The sequence below is a fragment of the Gavia stellata genome, chromosome 4 (genome assembly GCF_030936135.1).
Source record: "Gavia stellata isolate bGavSte3 chromosome 4, bGavSte3.hap2, whole genome shotgun sequence".
Lineage (NCBI taxonomy): Eukaryota > Metazoa > Chordata > Aves > Gaviiformes > Gaviidae > Gavia > Gavia stellata.
In genome coordinates this window covers 76,160,650-76,188,579 of record NC_082597.1, presented here as the reverse complement: position 1 = coordinate 76,188,579, position 27,930 = coordinate 76,160,650, and the positions used below count along the sequence as shown (strand labels likewise).

General features: G+C 42.7%; 1 protein-coding gene across 3 annotated transcripts in view; it reads left to right on the top strand.

The window, feature by feature from the left end:
• Positions 1-10,298: 10,298 nt before the first annotated feature.
• The window catches only part of ITPR2 (inositol 1,4,5-trisphosphate receptor type 2), a 262,612-nt gene continuing 244,980 nt past the window's right edge, over positions 10,299-27,930 (top strand). For all 3 annotated transcript variants that reach the window (XM_059816601.1, XM_059816602.1, XM_059816600.1), the window contains exon 1: positions 10,299-10,390. In XM_059816601.1, the coding sequence (XP_059672584.1) occupies positions 10,299-10,390 (92 nt within the window). The remainder of the gene's footprint in view (positions 10,391-27,930) is intronic.

The following is a 27,930-nucleotide window of genomic DNA, read 5'->3' as shown; positions in this document are numbered from 1 at the left end:
CTTTCTCTGCCCAGTAACCTATGATTTCTTTTTACAGGGATGCTTACCTGCCAGTACACTGCAAACACCGCAGTTCTCAAAGTCCTGTCTGAGCCAACGCTGCACCTCCCACATGAAGAAGGTCGTTCTCTGCCATGTGTACAACAGCCTTTCAGTAGGGTTTGCCAACTTGTAATAGAAACTCTCTGAACTTCAGCTTCAAAAAAAGTACCATACTTCCATGCTAGCTGTAAAAATCAAAATGAAAACTTGTAACACATAATAAACCTTAGCAATCCCGGCACTCCTCCTGTCGTTTTGCCCCACACACATAACTTGGTGGGGGAATATTTACCACGGAGGAACATCCTGCCCCTGACCTGCCACAGCCTGCTCCCTCTGGGCTGTCTGCCTCTCATTCTGCAGGGTTTCTGAGCATTTGTTTTGATGAATAGACACTGCAACTGGATGTGGGTGATCTGTGGTACAAACACTATTAATTTGACTTTGTCTGTAGAGGACTACACCAGTCAGTCAAGTCTGCATTCTCTCTTTCTATGGGATGAGTTTAAAACAAAACAACCTCCCTCCATTGTATCCCTGGGCTTCAAAGTATGAGATCCAGCTGCTTTCTTAACGCCAGAACTTCTTGGTGGTTTGAGCACCGACTTGGGACTTGGAGACAAAACCCTTGTGCCTTGTCACTGCCTTTGGAGATGTCATGTAATGCTCTTTTCAATTGCATTTGAGATTCAGGTAGGAACCTCTCAGGCTTTTCAATGGTAGATAGACAAGTTAAGCACTGATGTCTCATGGTTCTCTGCAAATGCTTCAACAGCTCAGCTGGTTCACAAAATAAATAAATCTTCCTAAATACCTCCTCCTCAGTGGCTAAATTCATAAATCTCTTTTCAGATATCTCAGTTCTTCCATTCCTCACCTGTGCTGTACCCTACTTGGGTAATGCTTTGCTTTCTCACATGGAGGTTGTCAAGATATGTTCATTAATGTGGTGTGTACGTACTGTGGGCATGGAGGATAAACCAGTTTTTCAGATGAGATAGCCAAGAGGAAACTTTTATCTATCAAAATACACTGAAAGATTCTTGCTGCTGGGGGAGGGCTGCTTTTCTCCACTGCTTCTAAAATCCTCTGTGCTCCCTGGTATTTGTAGGTGGTGTGCATGAGCCAAGGGGCTGAAAAGGAGAAACAAAAAGGACATCAGGAAGCAGCAGCAGCAGACAAACAGACATTACCTGTCCCTGCCATGGAAGGATGGAGTGGCCTTGTAGCTGTTGAAGAGACTGAAAACAGGAGGTAACAAGGGTAATGGGTAGGAAGAGATGAGCAAGGATTAAATGGAAGCTCGGGGTGCAGCTGTGCTGCAGATCAGTAGTGGTTTGGCAGCACGTACTGGGAGGAGGGGTGGGTTCATCACAGTATCGGCATGCTGCAGAAATATTGGTTTAGTTTGGGGTTTTTATCTTGTGTATCATATTACTGTAGCAGAAATGACACCAAGTATGAACCACGTCATCTGTCATCTTCACAGTCTTGGAGAGCGGTTCAGCAGTATCTTCACTCAGCTCCATTCTGCTGTGTCCGTGGAAGTAGTTGCCTGTTCCCCTTTTGCGTTCTCAGACAGCTGCCGCATGGCCCCAGCTGATGGAGGTGCAGTTTGGGGGGTTTCTAGAGGCTCTGGTTGCCATGGGAAGTAAGTTTTTCTCCTAGCTCTCAGATAGAAAACCGTACTGTAATGAGAAAATGGGTAGAAATCAACTTTTTTTCCTCTGGGGACTCGTTTTTGCCTTTATACTCTCATTTTCCTTGGAGAAACCTTTTACCTCTAGTCATCTGTGGGTGAATCTCCATCCAGCCTGTGGCCTGATATGATCCAGTCCCGCTCCGTATATATCTTGTGAGCATGTTCTTAGTACTTGCAGCTATTGAATAACAAGTACGCAACGAGCATGACATTGCCTCTGTTTGTGTATTTATGTCCCTGCCACTGAAAAGATAGCAATTCCCACAGATGGAGCCACGGTTGTGAAACAGAGGTGCTAATTGTGTTGATGTCAGATAGCAGGCTTGACTTTTGTGTTTCCCATCTGTTTTCAACCAGCAGTTTAATGTTACTGCAGTGCACTGAGGAGATAATGCCATGTGGTGCTAAATGTATCTATATGCATTTTAAAATTTTGTTCTTATTACCTAATTCCAACAGTTTCTTTGCCTATGACATGTTAATAACATGCATTTCTTCTGTGCCTTTTAAACAAAACCCTATTTCGCTAGTAGAATAACTTACCTGCTGCTAACTTTTCCTTTTTCAGATTGACAAAATGGAAACGATGGGTAATGATTCTGCTTTTTTAGTGCACTCCTTTGCAGCTGCCTACAGATTAGTTAAAAATCTAATTTCCTAAGCATGTCCATATTTCTAAGTTCAGCTACTACTAAGATGCAAAGCATCTTGCAAGAGCTACTGAAAAATAGGACATTATTTCACTGATTTAGTTATTGTATAGCATTGAAACAGGGATTTCTTTAAGTATGCACATCGCTTATCTATTTAAGTATTATGATGCTAGAGGATATGAAATTGCATGTCTCAGCCTTCCAGCTGTGTTATGTTAACTTTTAAAGCATTTAAGGAAGACACCCAAATGAGGAACATATTTAAAAAAAACAAAACAAACCCAAACAAAAAAAACCCAACTCCTCAGGGACAAGGCATGAACTTAATGCAGACTTTTTTGGTATCATCTGTTTTGTGACTCATGACTTACACCATTAGTACAACGTCAAATACTGATGCGTGGTGGGGGACAGAGGTAAATGCACGAGGCATTCCTAAATGAAAAAGCAGTGCAGGCATTTCCATGTGATTAGTATGCAGGCTTTTTTTTTTTAAGTTCCAGGTAAATTTAGCAGTTCAGGAATTAACATGCTTTTAGACAAGATTTTTGTTTCAACCTACTGCATTCTGGACCAGTAGGTAGATAGAAACTCCAATCTGGGGATCCAAACATGCAGTAGTGTTTTGATGATGTCCATAATTCCATATTAATTTAAAAAACAACCCTGTTTCTAATTAATCCATCCTTATTCAAGCCTCTTATTTTCTGGGCACAACAGGGCTGAGATGACAGAAATCCATTGAGAACATCTCCCATATAGGGCACTTCCTTCATCTAGGCATTAAATCAGTTTGAAATATTGGTGGCGTGATCCTCAAGTCTTGGTCCATATTTGGCTTCAAAGACATTTTCCACCTACTTGGAATCCCAGCCCCGTCATTCGGTTGTACTAATTAAATCATTCCATAATGTCCTGGAAAGTAATCTGCATTTGGAACAGGTAAAAGTAGAAGAGGCTTTGGAAGGATCCAACGCAGATGTGAGGGTGTGGTGGGCTGAGACTGTCAAAGAGGATTTCTTGTACCTCCCTACCAAATAATTCTCTAGACAAAGTAATCAATAGAAAAAAAAATAATTCTTCCTGATCTCTACTTTTTCTTTCTCAACACATTTCTGAGAAACATCAGAAACATCAGATATTTGGTGCTGTGCTTTTCATCCCCAGGTTAGAAACGCGAGTGTGGCCCAGGAAGGATGGGCCTGGTGACAGCTGCTTGGGCAAAACTAATCGCAATTTTCTTTCCCCTCTGGTAATTTTTAATGTGGTCAAAAAAAAAAAAAAGCTGGCACAGCCTTTTTTTTTTTGTCTAAAGAGGAACATGGCCAGTATGCTAGTGGAAGGAGACATTTCCTGCAAAAAAGCAGTATTTAATTTTGAAAAAGCTTTTCAATAAGAAAAAAAAAATCTGTTGATCAGAAAAAATGTCAAAAGCACAAGGCTTTTTAAGCAGTCCTGAAGTGCAAAGCTTCCACAGGTTTGAAATATTTTTCCTGATGCTCTGCATGATAAAATTAAGAAAGGTGGGGAGGTATTCCTTAGGTACGCTTTTCAAGCTCCATGATTGCAATTAAATTGTAGCTATACGGCAATTACGGAGATTGTTCACTTTTTTTAATATATTAGCTGTATTCTTTAGGAACACTAACTATTGCCACTTTATCCAGCTTGCAAATATAACTGCGTTTTTAGGCTTCTTACTAGAGCTGTTGTTTTTCTTAGACTTTATTGTGGAAATTTTCACAAAACTTTTGTAATTTTTACTCCAAAATTAAGATATTGAGTTTCAGTGAGATATATCAATCAAAATGTTCATCGTTCCTTATATGATTTCACCTGTGATTATGTTAAAGAACTGCTGTATGTTAACTGTGCTGTAACCCCTGCCATAGGGTCAGCTGGTAATATGGTACTAATGACAGGACTCAAAACACAATTCCTTTGCAATTACAGTCACCGTACTCTACAGGCCCGCTGATTCTTCTGTTGCATAGGTCATGGCTAGGAGTGGGCTAGGACTGAAAAGGAGGCTATTCTTTTTTTCATTTCCTACTATGAAGGTGCTTCACTTTTTTCCTTGCGTTTTCAGGTTTGAACTTTCCGAAGTCTCATGACCGCCAGCAAAAGAGAAAATTCAAACAAGGTACGTCTCTCTATTTTGTAGGGCAGGTCTTCATTTTTAGGCAGCCAAGCAGAAAAGAAACCCCAGGAGACGCTGCCTGATTAACAAGTCTGCAGGGGCTGGCAGTGAGTTCTGCAAGGTTGAAAGCAAACTTGGTGTAACCATTGGCACTTGTTCCGCATAGGAATAGTAAGTTCATTTTTGTGCGCTTCCTGATGCTTGCTCTGTGGTTGCGAGCTGATAGAAGGCAACGCTTCAACTTCCTGAATCCTCTAAATAAAGCATCCTTTCTATATAGATGTTTCCAAAGAAAGGCACATTGTACTTTCTGCTTTGGTTGAGTTCTCGTATTTGGCTCTTTGAATGAACAACTTTGGTCGTTAAACAGTTGGAAACTTATTTCAAAAGGCTTGAATGTATCGCAAGGAAAAATATCTTCACTTGAATGGCTTGGAGCTGCTCTCAGAAGTTTATTTACATAGCTGTTGTATCGTGCCACGGTTTGAAGGGCATCCAGGCTTCCTCTTTAATCTAAACTCCTTTTACTTAAATATTTAACTCACAAGTAACTTCAGTTTTCATTATTTCTAAGTTTGTTTCTTTCAAGAGATTATTATAGCAAACCAGCAATTATTTAATTACTTGAATTAATACCTATATTAGCCCTTGTAAATTCAGATGTAATGAGGAGCAAGTCAGCCAGTCCCCGTCCATGCATGCACGCCATAATGTGAATGAGCGTGCCTGGATAGTGAGGATGCAAAGCTCGTACCCATCCCCTAATGAAACCCCCAAAAGGTTACTTGTGAGAGCTGTTCATTTTCAGGGCCACCTCTAATGTTGAGAAAAATGTGTTTCCTTCCAGTAGAAAGTCCTTTATAAAACGAGGTGTTACGAATTTAGCTAGAATTTCCTGTTCCTACTAAGCCAGGTGGAATGAAGTGGGTAGGCCGGCACTGAATGCTCCATATTCTGGTTTTCTCATTCTCAACCAAATAATGACGCTTATTTTGCATGATTCACTGCGCTCCTGTTTTATTATGTTACTAAATCACATTTATCTCTGTCAGGCCTCTTTTTCCCCAGGGTATTCTGTTTTTTTTTAACCAGATGCTTAGTATTTTGTATGGCACCAATACCAACATATTGTTTAAAACAACATCAGTAAAGAGTTAACTCCCACAATGAGAAAAAAGGCAAAATGAGTCCCCACAGCTATCTATCTATCAAGAAATCATCTAGTACTCTGACGTTTGCTATAGGCAAAATAAAACAAAGCACTACCAGCAATAAATCAATTCTTGTGTGCAGGTATTGTCAAAATAAGCTGTTCTGGCGCTCTCTGATCCAACTCGTAGGCCAAGTAATGCCGTCTTTTATACATTCAAGTGTTTTGAAATGCCATTGTGCTCAAGGAAGAGCTAGACTGTCTCAAATATTAATATCCACAAGGTAATGGGCGTCTCCAGCTTGTGTGGGAAACTTCATTAGGTGCCTTTAAAAGCCAGGCCTTCCTCAAGTAAGCTGGTAATTGTGCGTTGCTTGAGATAAGTATATTAAAAATATTCCAGTGACAGATGGGCTTTAAAATCAGTGTTGGATTTTAAATATCAAAATGTCTGGAATGGCCTGATCTTTATTCTCTCCCCCCTGCCCCGTGCATTAGAAAGATGAGAAACAAACCCAAGGCTTTAGGTCCAAACTTTCATACACTTGCATGCTAAAGCTCGGGGGTGCCTGCCTGAGTTTTGGCCTGGTCCCAACTATATCTATTGTATTAAAACAGTTAAAGGCATTCTTCTCTTCCCTCTTTTCCCCTGCAGCTGGAAAGCACTATCTTCTGCTTTCATGAAAACAAACATCAATGCTGCCTGTTGTATAAGCCTCTAATTGGTCCGGTTTGCTTTCACTGAAGTGGCCTATATATCTGTAACTTCATACAAGAGGTGGCTTGTGTAGGTGTGGGATTAAAGTCTTTCCAATCAGACAATTTTCAAAGCCATAAAAAACTGAACTTCTGTCAGGAGCCTCCCCTGTTTAGACAAGATGAGCCGGCAATTCAGACATCTTCCCAAGATGTGAGGGGTGGAAAAGGAGCAAGAATACCAAGACGTCGGCCCACTTACTTGCTAATATTGTATATTTCACGTCTAAAGTGAATGGTCAATGCTGCAATGGGGTGTTTCTGTTGACCTCTCTGTGAATAAACTGCTTCTCCTCTGTGCCTCAGCACCGGCATGAACATCAAAATCTAGGACGCAGAGATCATTGTAAAATTTCTCTGTATTAAAATTTCTCTGTATTAAAATTCTGCCAAATACTTTCATATAGAGATCTAATTTTAGAATACCACTGCAAGCATCACTAGAAATATTTTCTTCTCTGAAAATAAGTAATAGACTGGAAATGAAAGTTGACTAAGAAAGACTTTTTCACTTTTCTAACGTAGAGTAACGTGCACTGGGGCAGTCTGTCAGCACTAGCTGATGATTTCTGCATCTGGGCCCTCTTTCACAGCAAAGCCTGTATTCTTAGCTATGGAACAAAAGATTACCAGAGATAACTGATGGAAAACATATTCCAGTTATTGACTAAGCAGCCTCACCTTCACCCTGCAGCTAATTGCAAGCTTAAAAACTGTAGTAAAAATATCCATATTTGTCAACCAATTTGGTTTATTTCTGCTCCAGATAAATGAAGCAATATTCCATTACCATCTCTGACCATGCTTTATTTTTTTCTGTGTAGACTTGTTATGACAAAATCTCTTTCATTTTAATTAAATTTTTCCAGATACTATCTTCATAAAACTAGCACTCAGAGAGGCACAATCATTATTTTTAATAGAAGGGGGTTAATGCTTCTTAAAAATGCTAGAGGAGCATCCGTCACTACTTAAGTTTTCTGTCTGCAAGGAGAGGATCAGCAAGGGTTCCTCAGATCTGCTTTTCCAGGGTGATCTTGGTACCAGTTTAAGACCTGGTCTACAAAAGTGGTAAGTGCTTGTTTATTTTCAGCATATAAATAATCTGGTAACTTCAGTGAGATTGTTGGACTCTTTTAACAAGACAGGTTTAAAACGAAGCATTTGCTTGAATACTTGTCTGCCTTCGGGATTTGACAGTTACTTTTTTTTTTTCTCCTCAAAACCGCTGATTTCGTACGACTCATTTCTAGTTAATAGCCATCACTGCTTGGAACTGGATTGACATTTCCAGTTCATTTCATATATATCACTAGAGAGCTACGAGGTGGTAACAGCTTCCAGTTGCTGGCGCGCTCCAGCCCGAGCCAAGATGAAGAAGCCTGGAGAATGCAGCCTGTGCCTTGATTTCCTTGGGAGGGAAAGAGGCAAAGACTACTGCAAGTAGGACTACTATCAGTTCTGGCTTTGCCACAGTAAGCAAATGCTAATAATTTTCTAAAGTGACCTGAATTTACCTTCTTTTAATGCCAAAACGTGCGGGGCCCTTTCAGTTGCCCACAGGCAGGCAGAGCTGTGGAGGGCATAGCAGTCCTGCTTCCCTGCTGACAATCTCCAGGGATGTCTCAGGTATCAAAGGACACTTCGAATGGCCCCAGAAGCCTATGTTTAGGCGACGGAGTAGAACCTTCCTGGCTTGTGAACGGTCCCAAATGGGGTTTTGCTTCCAGGCATTCAAAGGAGAGGCAAACTTGCTGCTCCGCCAAGTTCTGAAGTCCATCCTCAGGAAAACTCCCACTGATCTAAGGCATGCCAGGATTTCATTTACTGCTTGGAAACCTGAAACCTCCCTGGCTAAAGTATCTTAATTAGGCCATTAAAGCCTGGTATAAAATGGTTGAGGTAAACAGGGTCAGGAGGGCCAAGAATATTGTCAATGCATTGTAAAGCCTTTGCTGCTCAGCCCTGAGCTCAAACTGTTCAGAACCGTGTTTTCATGAAAAAACGCCTGAGCCCTCTGCGTGGTGGCTCCTGGGACGGACCCTGGGTCAGTGCTTTTTGCTTAGTCAGCATGTGGGCAGGGAGCCTTAGGTTCTCTCCCCCTTCAGTGCCTTGTGCTGCTCTGACTTTCAGTTTCTAATTCGGGTAAGTTTTAATTTAGTCCAACTTTGGGATGTAGTGTGTGTGATTTGGGCAGTTTGAAACACCTTATCTTTGTTTTTCCTGTGCAGGGGCTGGTTCCAGAACAAGGGCTCTGGCAGCCATTCTCTTCATATTTCTTTTCCAGAAATGTTTTAACAATTGTGGTTACTCCAGAAGACTGAACCGAAAGAATTTGGTGAAGTGTCAGATCTAGGGCCTGCGTGTGTACGCGTACATAAGCCCAATGCAAATGCAGGTCTTTGGTGGTGTCTTTGTATCCTGGTGGGTACAAAAAAGAGACAACTCCAAAATATTTGCCATAAAAGAGCAAAAGAGGGAACTCCAGAATGGCATAACAGATTTTTTTCTGTTCATCTAGATGGTAAAACTTTTTTTTTTTACTTTGAAGACTCAGCATTTCTGATGTCAAGAATTTATGCTCAGAAGTGAGATAAGGCTGGAAGCTGTAGATGTAGGAAATTAAATGCAAGTCTGAAACCCTCAGCTTATTACTCACTTCCAGCAGTCTGCACATTCCTGCAACCAGATTTATATTCTTATCGCTTGAGAGTTAGTATTTGATCAGGCTGTTAGACCTGGGTGAGTTGTTGTGTGGTTGTGGGCTTTTTTTTTTTTTAATCCAAACGATCTGTGGGAAAAATACACCGAGTAACCAGTACTACTGCTGAGTTTGCCTGTAATTAGGAAAGTTGTCTTTGGGAGGTAAAATATAGCTGAAAAATCAGAAAAAGTAGAAATACTTTGATTCTTAAAGCTGTTGGTGGAAATTACATTTTGTTTAAAGAATGCACAGTGTTTTTAGGAACAAGAATGCTGGCGATAGCTTTTCCTTTGAACTAAACACTTCCATCCACCGACGGACGTGTGGTTTCATGGGCTGGCCCTCGGTCTTGGGCTCTCTGGTTTGAGGGGGTTTTGTTAAATTGGTGGCAGTTTTCTTACAGAAATGTGTGCTGTGGGAATTCCCGCACAGGATTGCGGCACGGTTAGCTTCTGGTTTAAAAAAACATGAAGGATTTGTGGTTCCTAAAGTCCGTAAGCCGTAAAATAGAGGGTGACACGAGCGGGAGATGAGACTAAGCGCGGCGCGACGGTGACCTCTGGGCGGAGGAGGCAGCGCCGGGGCAGGGGCGCCATCACAGCCACCGCTTCGGCTTCTCCGCTCCGCGCCCCTGCCCCGCTGCCTCCCTCGGCTGACAGCCCCAAGGAGCCGTCTCCAGCCCCGCGCCCGGGGGCGGCAGGTTATCCCCGGCCCGCCGGGAATTACTGAGGAGCTACGCGGGTCTCTGGAGCCCCTCTCCCGGCTGGCGGGTGCGCGAAGCCGGCCTGACCGGCAGCCCGAGGCACGGCCCGGCTTCGGGGGCTAGGACCCCCTGCCCGGGGGCGGCTGCGGCGGGGCGGGGCGGTCCCGGGAGGCGGAGGCGGGCGGGGGGCGGAGGCGCAGGAGGCGGTGCGGCGGGACGGGCCGGGCTCGGCCGAGCCGTGGCGGTGCGCGGGGGGCAGCGCGCCGCGCTCATGTCAGCCCGCGCCCGCCGCCGCGCAGCGCCGCAGGGGCCGCGCTGAGCGCCCGGCCCGCCTTCGCCCCGCCGCCGCGCCTCGTCTCTTCGGCCTCCCCGCGGATCGGCTTTATTTTATTTCTTTTTTTTTTTTTTGAAGGGGAGGAGTGCGAAATCCAACTCAAAATGAGCCAGAATGTCTGAGAAAATGTCCAGCTTTCTGTACATCGGGGACATCGTGTCCCTGTACGCGGAGGGCTCTGTCAACGGGTTCATCAGCACGCTGGGGTGAGTGAGGGGCCGGGGGGGGGCGGCCGGGCCGGGCCGTGCCCGCTGGGGGCGGCCACCCGCGGGCAGCGCCGGCTGCAGCACAGGAAGCGGCCGGCAGCGCGCGCCGCCGCCGCCACCTCGGCGGCGGAGAGGGGAAAGTAGGAAGTGATGAGCCGGGGGAGAAGGGAGGAATGAGAGAAGTTCTCGCACAGGCCCGGGGCAGCGGGGCCCGGGCGGCGGCACCGGCGGGCCGGAGCGGGGCGGGCAGACGGCGGTGCCCGGCGGCGGCTCCGCGCTCCTCGCTCGGCTCCTGCCGGGGCTGCGCCGGCGGGCCAGCCCAAACCGGCGCACCCGGCGTGTGCCGCGACCCGCTCTGTAGAAGTAACCCTGTGCTGTACCCAAATGCGTTAATGTAGTCGTCATTTATAGCTAACTGCTTTTTTTTTTTGGGGGGGGAAGGCTTTATTTTATTGCACGTCTGAGAGGTTTTGACAAAGACGTGAAGGACAAAAAAATAGCTTTCTTGCTCATCGGCGTAATCAGCTCGTTAAACGTGCATCCCTTTACTTCTGGTTTGTGTTTGCCTGAAGTCTTATCTGCGGTTGTTAATGATCAGATATTTATAACCAGGTACTTAATTTCATGGGGATGCTGTTTCCACGAGCTCTTCTTTCTCTTTGCGGGATGAAAAGATGTAGTTTAGCCGTGGCTACTTCACGGAACTAGTCCTGCTTGGTTGAGGTTTTTATTAACCTTGACCACTTTAAATCACCTTTTTGGAATCCAGGACGGAAAACCACGGCCAATGACAATAGGAGTACATTGATACCTTTCTTTAAACCATCACGTAGTTAGGATGTCGTGACATGTCCCGGGGGTGCAGTGGTTCCCTCTGATGTTTGTAGGAGAGCTGCTGTAGTTTCAGTGGCTTTGTGGTGTGCCCAAAGTAAGCATGTCCTGAAACCTTTGTCAATGGAAACATCTCCTGCACTGCATGAATTGTAGTGATCCGATTGACAAGGCAGCTCAAACTCTAGTTCAGTGTCAGTGTCATTTGCCGCTTAAACGTTAGCGGTACCTTCAGAGTAACAGTTATACTTGCTAAGGCTGATCTGCTGCTAATTAACATGTGCCTGGGTATCGCTCTTGTATGTTGTCTTAGGCTCCCTGTCTCCTTAGATCTCTTCAATGGGGTAATGTAGGGTGAGGTAAGGGCAGTATTAACATGCAGACAATGAATGTCTGAGTTACTTGATGTGGTACTGTTACAAAGGAGCTTGAACACCAGCTCTTTTTCAGTATTTTTTTATCTTATTATTACTTCTTATCCTTGCTGTTCACTCATTTAATTCGTTGACAAGTGTTTTTCCATGGTTTGCTCCTCTATTTGTTAATTTTGTGCCTTCTCTATCCGTGACACTCTATTTTGTCTCACATCTCCTTTTGTTTCTCTGACTCGTGTAATTTTAAATCCTGTCTGAAAACGTTTGCTTTCTGCAACTCTTCACCACTGGATATTGTTTCTTATTCTTATAACCCCAGCATTTCTTTTTTTTTCTCATTGCCGTGTTCTGTTATCTGGGGGAAGCTAAATTTGCCGTACTTTTACTTTTAATCATGTTGAGAAGTGTTCCTCATTTCTGCGAACACCTGCTTGTCTATAGTCATAGACGTTTTTGCTGTGACTGGTGCTTGTACAACTGCGTGTCACTTGAATACATGTTGGCATTCCTGTGTCCCAGTCTTCAGACTGCTGATCCTCCCCTTATCCCTTGGAGTTAGGGCAGGAGATTTATCCCCAGTTTTATAGACAGGAAGCCAAGACCAAAGCTTGCCTAAGGCACATGAGAGCTCTTTACCAGAAGAAATAATGGAACTCAAGCCAACACCCTAACTAACAGACTACCCAGGCTGTCTTTTAGCCAGCTAACCCAGCTCAAGAAAACTACCTGGGATGAGACAGGACTCCTGTGTGCGTCTCTCCTTCAGCGGCAGGTCAGGAGTTCAAGAACGCTGATGTAGCTCTGTTAGCTTTTCAATACAGCTTTTTTGTGTCCTGCTCCCTGGCATGGTAAAGGCAGCCACAGAGCCAGGAGGCTGGAGTTGAGGAGCTGAAGGCCTTGAAGGAAATGTGAAGTCACCAGTGGAAAACTCCCATGTCTACTGAATGGGAATGCTGACCCCTCTGCTGGTGATGCAAGAGGTTGGACTGAGATTTAAAGTTGTGATGCCATGGCATGTTACCTGTGCCAGCTATTGCAATTACTGCCTTTGGACCGGTTGCAGCAACACTAGAGGCAGAAAACCACAACTGTACATTCAGGGAAGAAGTTTGCCCAGCTCCACATTTGGTGTGCAGCTATGGCTAAACTCCTGCATTCCTGCAGGTTCTCTGTTCGCAAACGTCTGAAAAGAGGTGGCCTCATCTTCCAGAGGTGCCGCTTGTTGGTGAGGACAAAGTGGGGTAGGAGGGGGAATGATTCCTTGCTCACTTCATTTGACTGATGCGGGTCCTTGTTTTATTGCCCTTGCCTGTATTGCTCAGGGTGCTGTTTTGAAAGGTGATGGGCAAACTAACTTGTCGCTTACACTATTGACTCCATTGAGTCTCATGCAGTTGCAAGGACTTGAAATCCAGCTCAGGTCTAGTGACTCTGGAGCAGGGAGAGAGTCCTGTTTATTTTAAGCTGTCAAAGGCTAATTGTTTCTTAAACAAAGCGTGAGTGAGGCCATTCTATAAATAAGATAAAAAAGTGCACAGCACCTCTCCAAGCAGGGGAGGTCTGTCACGTCAGCAGACCTTACTCGTTGAAGAGTTGAACCAGCTCAACAGATTAGTTTTGAGGTGGAGATTTCTAAGCAAAGGCTATTTCATGTGTTTTAGAATACTTTTTGCTCACTTGCTAGTCCAGAAATTTTCACGTGCTCAGTTTCCCCAGGAAACTTAAAGCCGAAAGAAAGATGCAGCTGAGCTATTCAGATCAAGTGTAGGGTCAGGTTAATATCTACTATAACCGAAGTGTGGAAATCTTCCTCTTGTGCAGTTGAGGAGGTCCTAACCTCCTTGCTTAGGAGACGGGATCCGTGCCTCTTGGCCCTGTGTCCAGGTGAGCATGCTGAGTGGTGCCAGTGAAGGCAGGAATGCCTTTCTACACCTTCCTCTACAAAAAGGGTTTGAGAATCACTGGAATGACGAGATTCCGTAGCTGGGACCCAAACGGTTGGGGCACTTCTTTGAGCTGGAAGAAACCTGTGCTCCTGTCCTTGTCTCTGAACTCTTTCTTTACTATAAGCACTTGTTGGATGTGAGTGTGAGGGCTCTGCTTTCAGATTTGATCCCTCTTAGTCAGAAGAGGAAACTGAACCTCTTCCGCATCTGGGGTTAGCGCGTTAGTGTGGGATGGGGGCAGGGGCAGGGAAGTCAGGCAGCGCTGCTCCGAATTCTTCCTCCTGTATCCATATTTTAAAAGAGAGCAGTTGTGCTTAGTTTCTGGAAGAAGAGGTATAACCATGTGTCTGCAGGAGGATGTTCCAGGCTGTGGATCCCAAGTGGAGAGGGGCATCTCTGAGCAATGGTACAGGAGAGGGTTTTAGGGCTCAACATTCTCCGTTGGCTACTGCAGGTCTTTGGATACTTGTACTGAGAGTCCAAGCAATCCCCTGCTCTTTTTTTCTGCTTGGCTTTGGGCTTATTCTGGGTTTGGATGCTGCTCTGAGGTGCTGATGATATGTAATCTGGCTTTTCCAATCTCAAGGCTCTTTGAGCTCTGCCCCGCCCCCCCCCCTTTTTTTTAAAAAAAAAAAGGAGAATGCTTTTGAAAGTATAAGCTGATAGTCTCGCAATTTAGTACAGAAAAGGAAATGTTTGGGAAAAGGCATTTACATCCACGGGTAGCTTTCTGCCATTTTAAGATATATTTGGCACTGGATTATTGAGCTGTGCTAATAATGTGGTGTTTTCCCCATTTTTGAGCTTTTAGTGTGTTTTAGCTTCTGCACAGTTGGAAGCTTTTTGTCCCACAGGAGGTACGCGGCAGAGCTAGGCAATGAATCCAGGTATCTTAAGTTGTCCTAGACCAGCATCTGAACCTCGATCACCTTCCCCAGTATTTTGGCTGTAAATGTTGGCAGTGATGCATGCTGGGAATTCGAGCTGCTATTAATCACCTATCGGTACAATGAGAGGAAAAAAGTATTCTCAATTGGAGAGGCGGAAAAAAAGTAACGCACAACAACGGCCAGCATCAGCTGTGGGAAAGTTTGATGATGGGCCTCTTAGTCACCATCAGTAGCTGCATTCCTGTCTCACCTCCATAAACGCACTTCTGTGCTGTAGCAGGAAGAAACCTCATGGAACATACTTAATGGAGCATGCAGCAGGAGCTGCCTGCTAGGTAATATATGGCCGTGGATGACGAGAAGTGCTAAGACTTATTTCTAATTAGCAGCAAAAAGTGTTTTGTAGAGTATTCGGACTTGTTTTCTTGAGTTTAATGTTAATTTTTCTTCAACAACAACTCTGAATTTCTGGAAGCACTTGCCAGAACTTTCTTATTCAAAATGAGTATGACAGTTTTATTCAGGCTCCTTCACCAGGCTTTTGTGCATTAGTTGTCTTATTGAAGTTGCACTTCACACATAGATTGAGTCAGTCATACTTTGTGAAGAGACAAGATTAAGTAGAAAGTGCTTATGGAACAGCATAAATCAAAATATTCCAAATGCAACGAAGGCTAATGTGTCATCTTGGTGGCCTCAGGAACGGTGCTAAGAGAAAAGATGTAGTGACTGATGATGCACCAATGTAGTATTTTCATCAGTGCACTTACTTATTTTTTTTTTTTTTCCCCTTCTCTCCTACTGTCTGAAAATGTAAGCTATGGTTAAGGAACAGGGTATATGTCCTTTAATTAATAGCAAATTTTTCTTTCTTGTGCCAGCTGACAAAACATAATTAGTCAGGAAAGAATAAGAAGCCTGAAGAAAGTAAGAGTGGCATAACTAGAATTACTCATAATTTAATTCTGATACTTATATAATCAAATAATACCTAGAAGAGGGAAGGGAAGATGAATTTCAGCTTTCCTGTGGGCAAAAGTACTTGTATGTTGTATTACGTAGGTACTTTATCCTCCTGACTGACAGTACCAATGAGATTTGACAGTTTTGATTGTTTCTTAATTTTTTTTTTTTAAATACTGTGTAGGATTAGCATTTTCAGAAATACGTTTTCTTGGTTGTCTTCCTCATGCAAAAGCACTGGTCTGAATTCTGCAGCTACTTTGAATGTATGCTAATGTACCTAGGTACATAATTTGGCCCATTATATGACACTTTTCAGCTATATGGTGTATTTCTTTTCTGTGATAACTTTCTTAAGCATAAAACTTATTACATGCATTATTAAATATCTTCATTGATCTTACAATAAATGCCACATAAGCAGAGATGTAGACATATAAATACAACTCTGTATCTTGCATACCTTGCAATTCAATACATATATCAAAGCTTATATCCTCTGTAATTATCCACTCACATTAGCAATTAGGCACCACTCCAGCTTTGCCATTTATAATGAACTTATTTTGATGCTCATCTCAAATATTCTAACAACAGTGCTGTCTTTAAATAAACAATGAGACAAAGCTTTCCACAAAGCATCCTTGCGGGAATGCAGCAAGTAATGAGCCCCGGAGGGGGTTTGTTTGTTTCAGAAGTTTTACTCGCACATAGAGCACAGCTTGGGTGTGAAGGAACATAGGATTAGACTTAATTATGGTGTTATGATTTATGAGACTGTATGCTAAAATGTAATATCCTTGGTTCAAAGAGCTCATTATCAAACAGAAGTGGAAAGAAAATTGGGGTTAGGGAAAGAACCAATTGATTTAATGTAAAAGTGAGTTTACCTGTAAGCTGTGTGGCAGTAGTAATGGAAATAAGAGAGGACTCAAGTTTTGAATAGAGACAAATAGTGTGGCTATTACAACTTCTGTAGTTCTCAGCTGGGCTACGGGTAATATGGGCAGTGGTCAGGAGAGAAAGGGGAGATTGTTTAACTTGCATGACTTTAAGTCTGATTTAACTTCCTTTTACATAATGAGAGGATTAACTAAACAGTCTTTACATGGTTCTCAGACTCACTAGAAATCAAGGTTATCCTATATTTTAAAAGTGGCACAGAAGAAAAAGTCAGGTCAGTCTTTGACTTCCCCAACTTGGAACATTATCTCTGAAGAAGCACGTGAACCTTTGCTCAGCCAGGTGTTTTACTGTCCTGCGAGGTGTTTGAAACCCGCTGCCCTTCGTTGTTAATGGTTCAGGCTGCTGCTGCTTGGCTGAAGTGTGAGCCTGTTTGTTGGGCAATAGCAGGAACCCAGTAGTCCTCTGCATGTGTATTTAATGTACTTGGAAGTCTGGTTTTTGCTTGCTTTGAAAGGTCTGTTACTTCTTGTAGGAAAGGGAGAAGGGTGAAGTTCAAGTGTGACTTCGATCTACTTGATTAGGGATGTTTATGGAAAAAATGGAGAAAAGAAATTTTACTTTTTTCCTGGTCTGTGTTTTATTTTGTCACTTATTCAGGGATGCATATTTTAATTACATTAAGGATATAAAAGGCCTTATGACTGATTCCTTTAGACCTTCATTTGTTATTTGTAAATCTGATTCCATCTAATTACTCGAATCCGTAGTTCCACCGCTATGTAGATGTGTACACACTTCCTGACATAGGTCCTGGTTTCAGCTGTTTATAACGATGCTAAACCTTGGCTTTTTGGATCCAAGGTAGATGCCTGGGGCTGAATGTTTTTGTGTGGAAAGTTTCAAGGGAAGTGGCATTTCTGAGAACAGGATAAGCAAAAATGCATCGGTTATCCCTGTTTTGAAAAAAAGGATCTTGCAGCTGTGTGTCGAGAGCCTCCCCCTGTCTCCAGACCCACTTCTCCTCCAGCACGGAGGGCTTGTCCTTCTCTGCCCCTTTGGGAATTTGCCCAGGTTTTGACAGCAGTGAGTTGAGGAAGGATTTCGTTCAGAACCCTACGACCACATGTGCTTTCTTGGTACCTGCCTCGTGGCGGAGGTCAGCGGGTGTTACCTGGCAGGGGCAGCTTCTTCTCTGTGCTGGCACTGGGCACCAAGAGGCCCCAACCTGACGTGCAGCTCTGTGGGATGTGAATCCCAGGATTTCCGGATTCCTTTCCTGGAGGGCACAGGACAGCTTCGGTTGTCCAACTACTTTGTGTTCCCTATCTCTGGAGAAGTAAAAATAATTTCTGTTTTTACTACTTCAGTTCACTTCAAATATGAAACAAACTTCAACCAAGAAATTACATTCAAGCAAGGTAATAGTTTTGATTACACAATTGGAAACAGTTAAACCAGGAAAGAGAAAACACAGGCATAAAACATACTTGTTATTCATGTCTTGTATTAGGTACTGCTTGAGGTTTTGGGGGGCTGTTTTGGCTGTGGTAGCCAAAAGATTGTGTCAGGAGCAGTCTTCTTGCTCTAGTGCTGTCTTTCCGACTGTCTTTCTGTGCCCAAATCTCTGTCCACTTCTTACATTCGTTTGCATTTTTTTGATTGCTGTTGAGTAGAGGCAAAGCTTTGTCCAAAGCATGTGATTTAAAAACACGTCTTATGTATTGCTTAATAATAAAGGAAGGAGGACCCTAAAGTGTTGACAGGGCTGGGCTGCCTGTAGTCTGCTACTGCACTGTCCTGCAGTGTTCATGAGAACGAGCCACCCCTTCCAGAGCTCCTGCAGTGCTGGTTCTTCTGCTCAAGGTTTACCTTTTGACTTAGGAAGCTAAGTGAATTGTCATTATAAACTTTGGGCAGGTTTTGCAAACGATGTCCATGAGCGCTTTTTCCCCTCTTCCTGTTGCTCAGTAGCTTGCCTTCTGTGCCTCTAGTTTGGGGGGTCCTTTCGTGCTGGCAGGAATGTTTTGGGGTTTGGCAGCTTGAGATGCTGCCTGTGCTGAAGCTGCCCCAGCCTTTCGTGGCCTTCACAGGTACATCACATCACCTGAGCAGAATTTTCCTTGCCGTTACTTCTGCTGGCTGATGAGTGACCATGGGGTTGCTATAGGTTGCAGAAAAGAAAACAGGGAAACAGTGTCCCCTGTCCTTTGGGTGCTCCCTCACTGGCCCCTGGATGATGAAGAGGAGAGGGGGGAAATGGGTGCAGAGGGGTGTGTTGGTGAGTGTAGGGTGAGGCGGTAGAGAAATCGGCAGAGCAAGGGTGCATGGAAAGAGGTAGGTGTGTGTGGCAGGGCAGTAACTGATGTGCGCGGTCTAAAAGGCAGCACAGATTAGAAGGGAAGTAGGGCTGAAGAGGAAGAGAAGATGATGGACAGTTACTGAGGGATCCGCAGTCCCCTGCTGACAGAAAATAGCTATGAAAGCTACTGGCAAGCTGTCTTATTTCTTTTCAAATTGCTCCACATGGAAGAAATCTGCTTGTCACTGCTGCTGTTTACTTTCATATTTCAAATGGTGGAGGTCTGTGCGGAGGCTACTATGGTCTTGAATATTTGATATTTTTTTCTCAGGGTTTTTGGTGGTGTTTAGGGAAATGCATAATGATACTACCTTCTCCAAGAGAATGTCTGAGTTACAAAGTCAGTTCCTCAGAAAGAAATAGTTTTAAGATTGCCTGTGGTACCTTACGCAATTCTTTGTAAAAGCACGACAGTCCTTACTGATGTGGTCCCGTACTATCGTTTGCAATTTATGGCTGACTTGCTAAGTGCATGCGGTGCCCAATGCTTTGGTAACAACTAAGGTTATATATAATGAATTGTGGTACTTCGGTAATCTTATATGGTAAATTTTGGGCAGTTCAGTTGAAATACTCCTTTAGATTGTTGCTGCCACATGAATGAGGGCATGGAGTTGGAATTTATGTGAAATTACTTGGCAGAAGGAGGCTAGAAGAACATATACAAGTGTGGTGGTTATTATTTGGCACTTATAAGTTAAGCTTACCACAGCTCTTCTCTGTACGAAGAATTAATATTAGAACAGTAATCAAGTTTTTTTTCTTTGACCTCTGGCAGACAAAATCAATGTCATTTAAAAAAAAGTCAACAACCAAACCCTGAAACAAGGCTTTTTATGACTCTCAAAATACAGAAACTTGTTATGATTCAATGCTTGGACTTCTTATCTTGATTTTCTTTTAGGGACTTGTTTGAATTTCAAACAGCTTTTTTTTCCCTACGCTTGACACACACAAGTTAATCAATGTTGCAGGGGCAGCTGAAAGCATGCAGTCGGAGGATTAGGAAAACAACTGCTTAAGCTCATGGTAAGGCCCAAATTTTTATACTTAACTGCCCACAGTTAAAAGACAGCAACCCAGTTAGGGTTCTTCCTCTTCTCAGTGTAAATGTGTGCTGGTATTCCTGTGTGCAGAGCACAGGCAGGACAAGCATGGGAGGCTCTGAGCCACCCAACTGTCTGCCTGCTCCCTGAGGGTGCCTTGGATGAAAGCTGGAGGAGCAGCAGGCACAAGCCACCGAGGCATCCCCAGCCACCGCTGCAGGACGTGTTTAATTTCAGTATGGGGAATTTTGCCTGGCTCTGGTGTGCATTTACATCCTGATGCCAGTGAAATTTTGTGTAGTTGTATAATCTTGAACACTGTGATGTGGATAATTTGACGAGGCAGCTTTAGGGGGCAGCTAAGTTGAATGTGACTAGTATAGTTTTGTCCTGAATGTTGCAATACCTGACATTATTTGTAAAGTCCAACTCCCAAGGCTCTATGAATTTTGGATATCCTCAGCTTCTCCCTCATGGATGTGGAGAAAAGCTCAAAAACCGGAATGGTCACAAATGAAATGTGTGTAAGAAGTGCCCTGAATTTAGTAGTAATTTTATTCCACTAATTTAAAATCAGACCACATGCTTTGCAGGTGGGAGGGCTAACTAATGGTATGTGAGTACTTGAGACTGGCAACATTGCTTTTTGCATGACCTTGTTGATCTCATTTTAAAGTTGGCTGGGCTTAGATTTCTGACGGGCTCCCCAGTTGTTCCAGGTAACTGAAACAGTAGCATGCTTTGCTAAAATATTCTCAGTCACCTTTTCAATCTGGCTAATACTTTTTTATTGTTCAGAAACAATAAATAAAGGTTAATTGCCTGTTAGTAGTATTTACTTTGATATCTTGGACAATTTTCGACTTAGGTTATTGCCTTTTGCTAAGGTAGACTCAGTTTCAACCGAATGTACCGTCCTCTCCTTGCTGTCTGCCACTCGTGAGGGTGCCAGTCCCTAGACTTCACTCCTGTTCCAGATTTGAGAAACAGGGCTCAGTGAGCTTGACTCTTTACCGAGAGCTGAGAAGTCAGGGTTAAGTAGAAAGTTTTGTGGAATTTCACATCATGTGAGCTTTTACATCAGGCTTGCTGATGTAAAAATCAGGTAGAGTAATGTCTGTAATGCTTCTCAGGTTGAAGACAGAACTTAGTAAGTCAAGCTATACGGTCAAACAGGTTTTATAAGTAATGAACTGATGTAATAAATATTTTGGATTTTAGTGTTGCTGTAAGAACAGTAAAGCTGACAATGCAGTGCATAAAGGAAGTCCAAGTTTCAAATAAGATTTTTCAGGTATCTTTGTAGATATCCTTACATATCAATGCTGTCATCACAGTATGTTATTTATAAAGAAGATTAGAATACAGAAAAAAAAAATCCTTGCCTTTAAATGGTAAAAGTACAAAATAACATACAGAAAATTTAGTGGATTTTTTTTTTTGTTGGTGAGGAGGTAATAATTTATTTGTGTCAGGCTGTAGGTGACAGTTTGTTATATATTATATATTCTTATACTCAGAAAAAGTAACTAACAAACTAGCGGCAAAGTTTCATGACATTATTTCCTGTACATGATGTAGGTCCCACACCTGCAAATCTGTAGTCTTAAACTGCAAATATGTCATGAGGCAGTTGTCAAGATACTGTTGAAGAGCATCCAAGTTAAGATTTCTACTTCCTTGGCTAGATCTTCAGGAGTACTAAAAGATTGGTTAGGATTTGATCATGAAACCATTCAGAGGCAGGCATCTGGCTCTTCAGAGAGGGCGCTGCTATGGACCATGGGCAGCTGTAGGAGTTGGGTTAGAGGTGTGCTCAGTTTGTGTTAGCAATGACTTCTCTTGCAAAAACAAAGCAAGGTCAGGACCTGGCAGGCATTAAGTCTTGCCTGTATTAACTTTTGTAGTTGAGCAGGTTTTTCTGCCACTGAATGTAAGGACCAATTACTGTATGTCACCCCCCGCCCCCGCCCCCTGCCCCCCATGTAATATCTAGGATATAGTAAAACCATTACATGTAAAGTTCTGTTATAGCACCTCATCTGAAGCAATACTGTGCATTAGGCTGGGGGAGTCAAACTCCCTATCCGCGGGACCGTTTCATCTGGTTCATTTACTTTCTATGGCAGATTAAAGTGTCTACTGTGATTAGGCAGTTCTTAATAGATTCATTTTACCTGAGTAGAGCTGGAAGTGGGACAGTGCTGGTTTCAGCCATGGATCTAAAGTACGTTTAAAGGGAAATATTGTAATAAGGGATGGGACACAAGCAGAGGAGCAACTTGCACGAGGTCATTGACAAGTTGTGGAATACAACCAAAGACTCCAAGTTCTGGGCCAGTGCTCTTTTTATAAACGTTGATCTGGTAAGATATTCAATGCTAAGTTGCATAAATTGTTTTATATTGGTTTGTCTCATGGTAAGCCTTGCAGTAAGCCAGTTGTGACAAAACTAGTTAGTTTATTTAAGTTTCCATGTGTCAAATGTTGGGTTTTTTTTAAAATATATATCTAAAGATGCAGAATAAAGTTTATCTTTACAAGAAAAAAAGTGTGCTGAAAAGAGTTTTACACTTGCTGGCATTATTGTCATGTTATACGCTGGGTGGAACCTCATTGACACTGGTAAGTGTAATTACTGTTCTTCATTTGTAATGGAGGTCTGAGATAAAATCCTTCCTTCTTTCTGCAACCAGATAGCTGAAGAAATAGAAGTCACCACCCAAAGCACATACACTTGGTAAACCCTGAGTAAAAGCTGAGCCACGGTACCCAAGAAGCTTCTTAGGAATTCAGCATCGACAGGGCAAGCTATACAGGCCTAAGTGAGTAAAAGTGCAGAGAACGTAGGACAAAAACCTCAGTCATTGCCAGAGAAAACCTGGTAAGTTGACCCAAGGGCAATAAAAATGAAAGTGTGTTACTGAGCACTGTTCTCTCTGAAAACTGTAATCAAAGCAACTCCTGCTGCTTGATTTCTCCTGTGTCCAGGAAAACAAGAATTTATAAATTCTTTCTGGATAAATGATGAAGAAAATACCTGAGACCATCTCAAACTTTTCTTTATAGTGGAAACAGCCCTTAAGTCTCCAGAACTGACATCATCGCTTGTGACTAATGGTAACCTGGTATCATGAGATGGATCCAACTTCCAAAATGGAAATTTGTGACTGGTGTTCTTGTGGAGCCATAGTGCAAGAAGCAATCACAGAAAAAAACTGCACCCTCAAAAGACACCACAGAGAATTGATATGATTTCTAATACAAGAACTGGAAGCCTTGCAGATAGAATTAAAGCAATAATAAAAACGCCATCTGAAAAAAGGACTGGGTGCATCAGAAGGAGTCAAAGCAAAGAGGTTTCCTAGTGAACACTTTGAATGATGATTTGCAGGTGAAAGTGAAACCTTTTATGGGCAGCAATTAAAAACTGTCTGGACAAGTGTGGGAAATGAGCAGGCAATATACCCACTCTCAAACAGCAAGGTGTGTCAATGGGATGGTCAAAAATATATTTGCTGTGGTCCTGATCTATTTTTCCACAAAATATAGATGAGGAAAGGTTTGGATTGCTTTGTGATTGAGCCTCAGCAGAGACTTGACTTTAGAAATGATCTTGCAGATCACTTATCTTGCAGATCAGTTATCCAGGTGTGGAGACATAGGTATGGAAAGACAAAGGGGAGTTTAGAAGGTGACAAAGTATGATAAATTTTTTTTAATTACTTGGGGAGAACTCCTGTTGGTGCTTAAAATTTCAGGCATTTTCATTGTAATTTATCTAAGGAAAAAGTACATGGTCAGGACTATGCTGAGGCATCTTGAGAACAGCTTACCATTTGGTTGCAGGAATTAATAGAGCTGTGCTTTCACAGGCATTCACAGATCTGGGAGCAGCAGGGTGACCTTGATGCCTCACCTAAATGAACTCTTTAGAGGCTAGTTGCAGATGTTGCCTTAGGCAGAAGATCAAAGGATTATTTCAAGGACTGACTCTGCTGAAAAAGAGATCACTTTTTCTTTCCTTCTCATAACTTGCAAAACCTCCTGAATAAGATGCAAACCCTCCTGAATCATCCACTTGAAGAATGGATTGTTCCTGGAATGGACTTCAGAGCAGCCAAAAGCTTTCCCAGGAGAGCATTTTTGGGGATAATTAGCTCTTGCAATCATCTGAGTGTAGCATCCCCTCAGAGTGGCAAGATCAAAGTTTTCTGGTCGCATCAGGCAAGCTTGGAGTTTAGAAATGAGATAGTACATAGGAGGTTGTATTTGTTCAGAAATTGTATCGTGGCTTTGAAACTGCTGAAATTGGGGGGGGCTGCAAGAGTCATAGCTGATTTGAAAAAAAGTATGATTTGGTGAAGTTTAAGCAGGATGTGGAAAATGGTGCAGGAAATGTGATATTTGCAAGATAGGTAAGAGAGAGAGAGCCCCAGTGCAACAGTATCTTGCGGGGGCATCAATGGAGTGTGTGGCTGAAGAGCTTAGTTTTTTTTCTGCCAGAGAATTGATAGTTATGACTGTCCATTGCCATAGTCATTACTTATTTCACAAAATCGCCTGACGCTTGTGAAGTCAGGCACCAAAGGGCACTGGAAATAGAAGAGACTTTGCTGAATGATTTTTGTAGATTTGGAGTCAAGAGTAAGCTATCTATGGACCAAAGGAAAATTTTAAAATCAAAGTATTTCGCTAAGTCTTTGAGACTGTAGGCTTCCATAAAAGATGCACTATCTCAGTGTGCCCACAATCTGATGGGTGTGGTAGAAAAGGTCATTACGGACTTATACTTTCAACTGCCTCATTTTATAGACTCAAGGAAATTAGGGCGCTATATCCCATTGCCTTTGAGGGGCTTAAAATAGGACTGGATGAGAATATGAATTACACTGCAGAAGCTGTTTTGTTTCAATATAAAGCAAATCTCTTCATTATAAAGAAATTTTGGGGTGATGTGGACTGTGCAGAAGATCAAATGCTAGACAGGAAAAGCTCGTTCAAGCCTGTTTGGTAACATGAACATCTCTGGGACACATTTTTATAGGAAAGCATATGGAGTCCAGGGATTGTCTGGATGTGAGTGAGACATAATGAATCAAGGAGAATTCAGTCTCAATTGCACTTTGTACCTCCTTTTTTTATGTAGTTTGAGATACATGTGTTTTAATAGTTTAGCTTGTAGTGGCAAGTGCGTGGACTAAAGAGACTAAGTTCATGTCCAGATTAAAGAATGAAGATTTCCAGCAAGCTGGAGTGAAAGAAAGCATTTTTTCAGTAGCTGCTTTTCATCTATTACCTCAGTTTAGCAGAGGTCATACAAGAACTAGAGGCATTTTATCCCTTTAGCCTGAAAGGACTGAAAATATCTTGTCAGCTCTTCCTTCCAATCAATTCAGTCCTCTGAGGATACCGAAGATAGTGTATTCCCAGACTTGCCTGAGTGACGAAATGTCTTCAAGTGTCTTCAAATACTGTCAGAATGGTCTCTGTGCCTTGGCTGTGGGTGTCTAGGTTGGTGGATAATGTTATCTGTTGAAGGGGTTTTGGAATTTCTGTGTTCTGGCTGTTTTTGCTCAAGAACAGGATGTTTTTATGTGATGGTAGTTTGAGGGGTCAGATCTGAGTGCTTGTTTTCTAAGGATTGATGAAGACACACGTTATTTCTACTAAAAAACAGGCACAGTTTTTTCTCCCTGACTTTTGCAGCCAGAAAGAATATGGATCTGGTTTGTAAGCTGGGCCTTAAATATCTTCCATGAGTTCTCAGTCCTTCTCCGTATAAAATGGGACTGAATCCTTCTGAGTGAAATGAGGTAGGTTATTTAATCTAGCTGAAGAAGAGAAGAGGGAGGATGGTTTTCCTATGCATGCAAAGTATGTTGCTAGCTTGCTGTGTGGTGTTTGGTCCTGGTCTCTGGGCTAGGCAGCCTGAGGTGGTTCACTCTGGTTCCTCGTTTCCAGCATTTAATCTACTGTGTCAGTTGTGGAGGAAGAGGAAGCTCATTTTGTCCTCGTTACTGAGCTCCGGTGTCCTGAAAGAGCAGTTTGTGCTGGCAGTGGCTGTGCTTCATGGTATAGTTTGTACCACTGACACTGCTTCTGCCAAAGCACTTGCAGTTTGTGTGGTTGGTAGAAGGATGTTGAAGGGAAAATGTGAGCAGGAGGGGGTCCATGCAACCCAAACAGTAGATAACAAGTGATTATCTGTTATCACTAAAGAGTCAGTCTTATGCACAGTTTTTGCTTCTAGGGTAGTTTGAAAAATTAAGAGAGTCTGACTTTCAGGATGCCAACGAGCTTTGGTTTCTCGTTGGTTTGCAGGAAGGAGGAGATGCATTGATCTTTGCCCAGATTAGGGATTTATCTCAGGAGGCCGATGACTCCTCCACTACCCAGTCCCTAGATTGAAGGTAGGATCTTTTGGGATAGACGGTGCATGTGAAGGGACTGAGGATTGCCTGGAAGATGCTGACAGGTTCTTTATAATGATATAGATGTAAATGAGATCCTTTCGGTAAATGCTGAACTCTCCAAGGAGGTGCAATGGACAGGACTTCCAACACTGCCCCAGCTGGCTAGTGGCTCTTTGACTTCTGGAGATGATGGATTTTCTTTTTGGAGGCTGGTGTTCCCACATTAAACTGGCACCTGAACGACCAGATGAATTTCTGTGTGTCTCGATTTTTGATCCATATTAGCCCTAATGCAGAAGCAACTGCTGTCAAATGGGTCTTGGCCAGAGGGTATTGCTGGGGGATGCTGGGAAGTCTTATTTTACTTCTGCCACCTTTGCTACCATGTGTTGGGAGGAGGGGAAGTGGGATATTTGTGTCATCTCTTGCAGGTGGTGAATTGAGCGCTTGCCGGTCAGGTGTTTTCTGGGCACTGCGTTGCCAGAGTAAGTCAGCAGAGAATCTGATCCAAATGCGAGTTGAAGGTCTGCTCCACAGCTGTGGCAAGATTGGTACAAAGTTAGTTGGCAGGCACTTAACGTGCAACTTTGGTGAGTCTAAGTGCTGTGATACTTTTTTCTAATTTCAGGATGACAAGTTAGATACAAACTTTTCTTTTGTATAAACACAGAGCTTTACATACAAACAAATAGCTATTTTTGGTGCTCATTTCCCTGAAAAAAAAATTAAACTTGAAAGGTAAAAATAAACAAAAATATGTTCTAAAACCTCTTCAGATTGAGAATTAGAAAAAGGAAACAACAAAGGCTGATTTCCAACTTGCATAATTGCTAATACAAAGTTGCAGACCGACCAGATGAACTGCATTGTGAGGTGCAGGAACAATTTGTACTCCTTTTAAGTTGCCAGAGTAGCAAGCAGCAACATACATGCGGTGGCATAAATCCTTGGCTCCGCTTTCCATTTTTCTAAGGAAGATTGTCCATTTAGGTTTAAACAATATCTGTTTATGTCTTAATGGATCACAGGAGAGCAGTTAACTTCTGGTGTCTTATTTAGGGCACTATACTGAGGGAAGAATTTATATACGAGTAAACTGCGGTATCAGAGTTTATCATGCCTTTTGACTTGGTGAATAGTTTTTCAAACCACTGAGGCTGTGGATATACATTTACTCTGCAAGCTATTTTTTATCAGTGGCTGCACATCACTGTTCATTAGAACAGTTTATGTGAGTGCTTCTTAGCTCTCTCTAAGCAATATGAGTTCATATACTTAAACAATTTAGTAGATGATTTGTGCTAATGGAGTTGACTGTTGCTTAGAGACAGTCAGGCTCTGAAAGTTTGTAACACGAAATGAATGAACTCGCCCAATGTTTACTTTTGCCCTTTCCTGCATTTGGGTCAACTTAGTCCTTTTATTGAATGTTGTGACCTGTGAGTCTTGTAACTGAAAAAAGTGTCGGGCATCATGTAAACCAATGCTATTTTATTTCCTTGTGTCAAATAATAGGTAGTTCTGTTTCAGAGAAGTACTTGGGGCAAGGCTGACAGCTATGATTTCCAATCAGAGAAAAAGCTTGAGAAGAGCATGTCTGTTTTAGCAGGAGGCCAGATCTTCTGCCACTTGGGCTGAAGCATCTCAATGTCCTCTTAAACGGAAGTGTTAATCAAAATATAGCAGACTAATTGTTTATGTGAGGGGATGAGATTATCCCAGACAATGTGGTGCTGTTTGACTTGGAGAAAGAACTGTGTAACCATACGCAAAGCTGCACCACGGAGATAGTCGATTGGCGTTTGATTA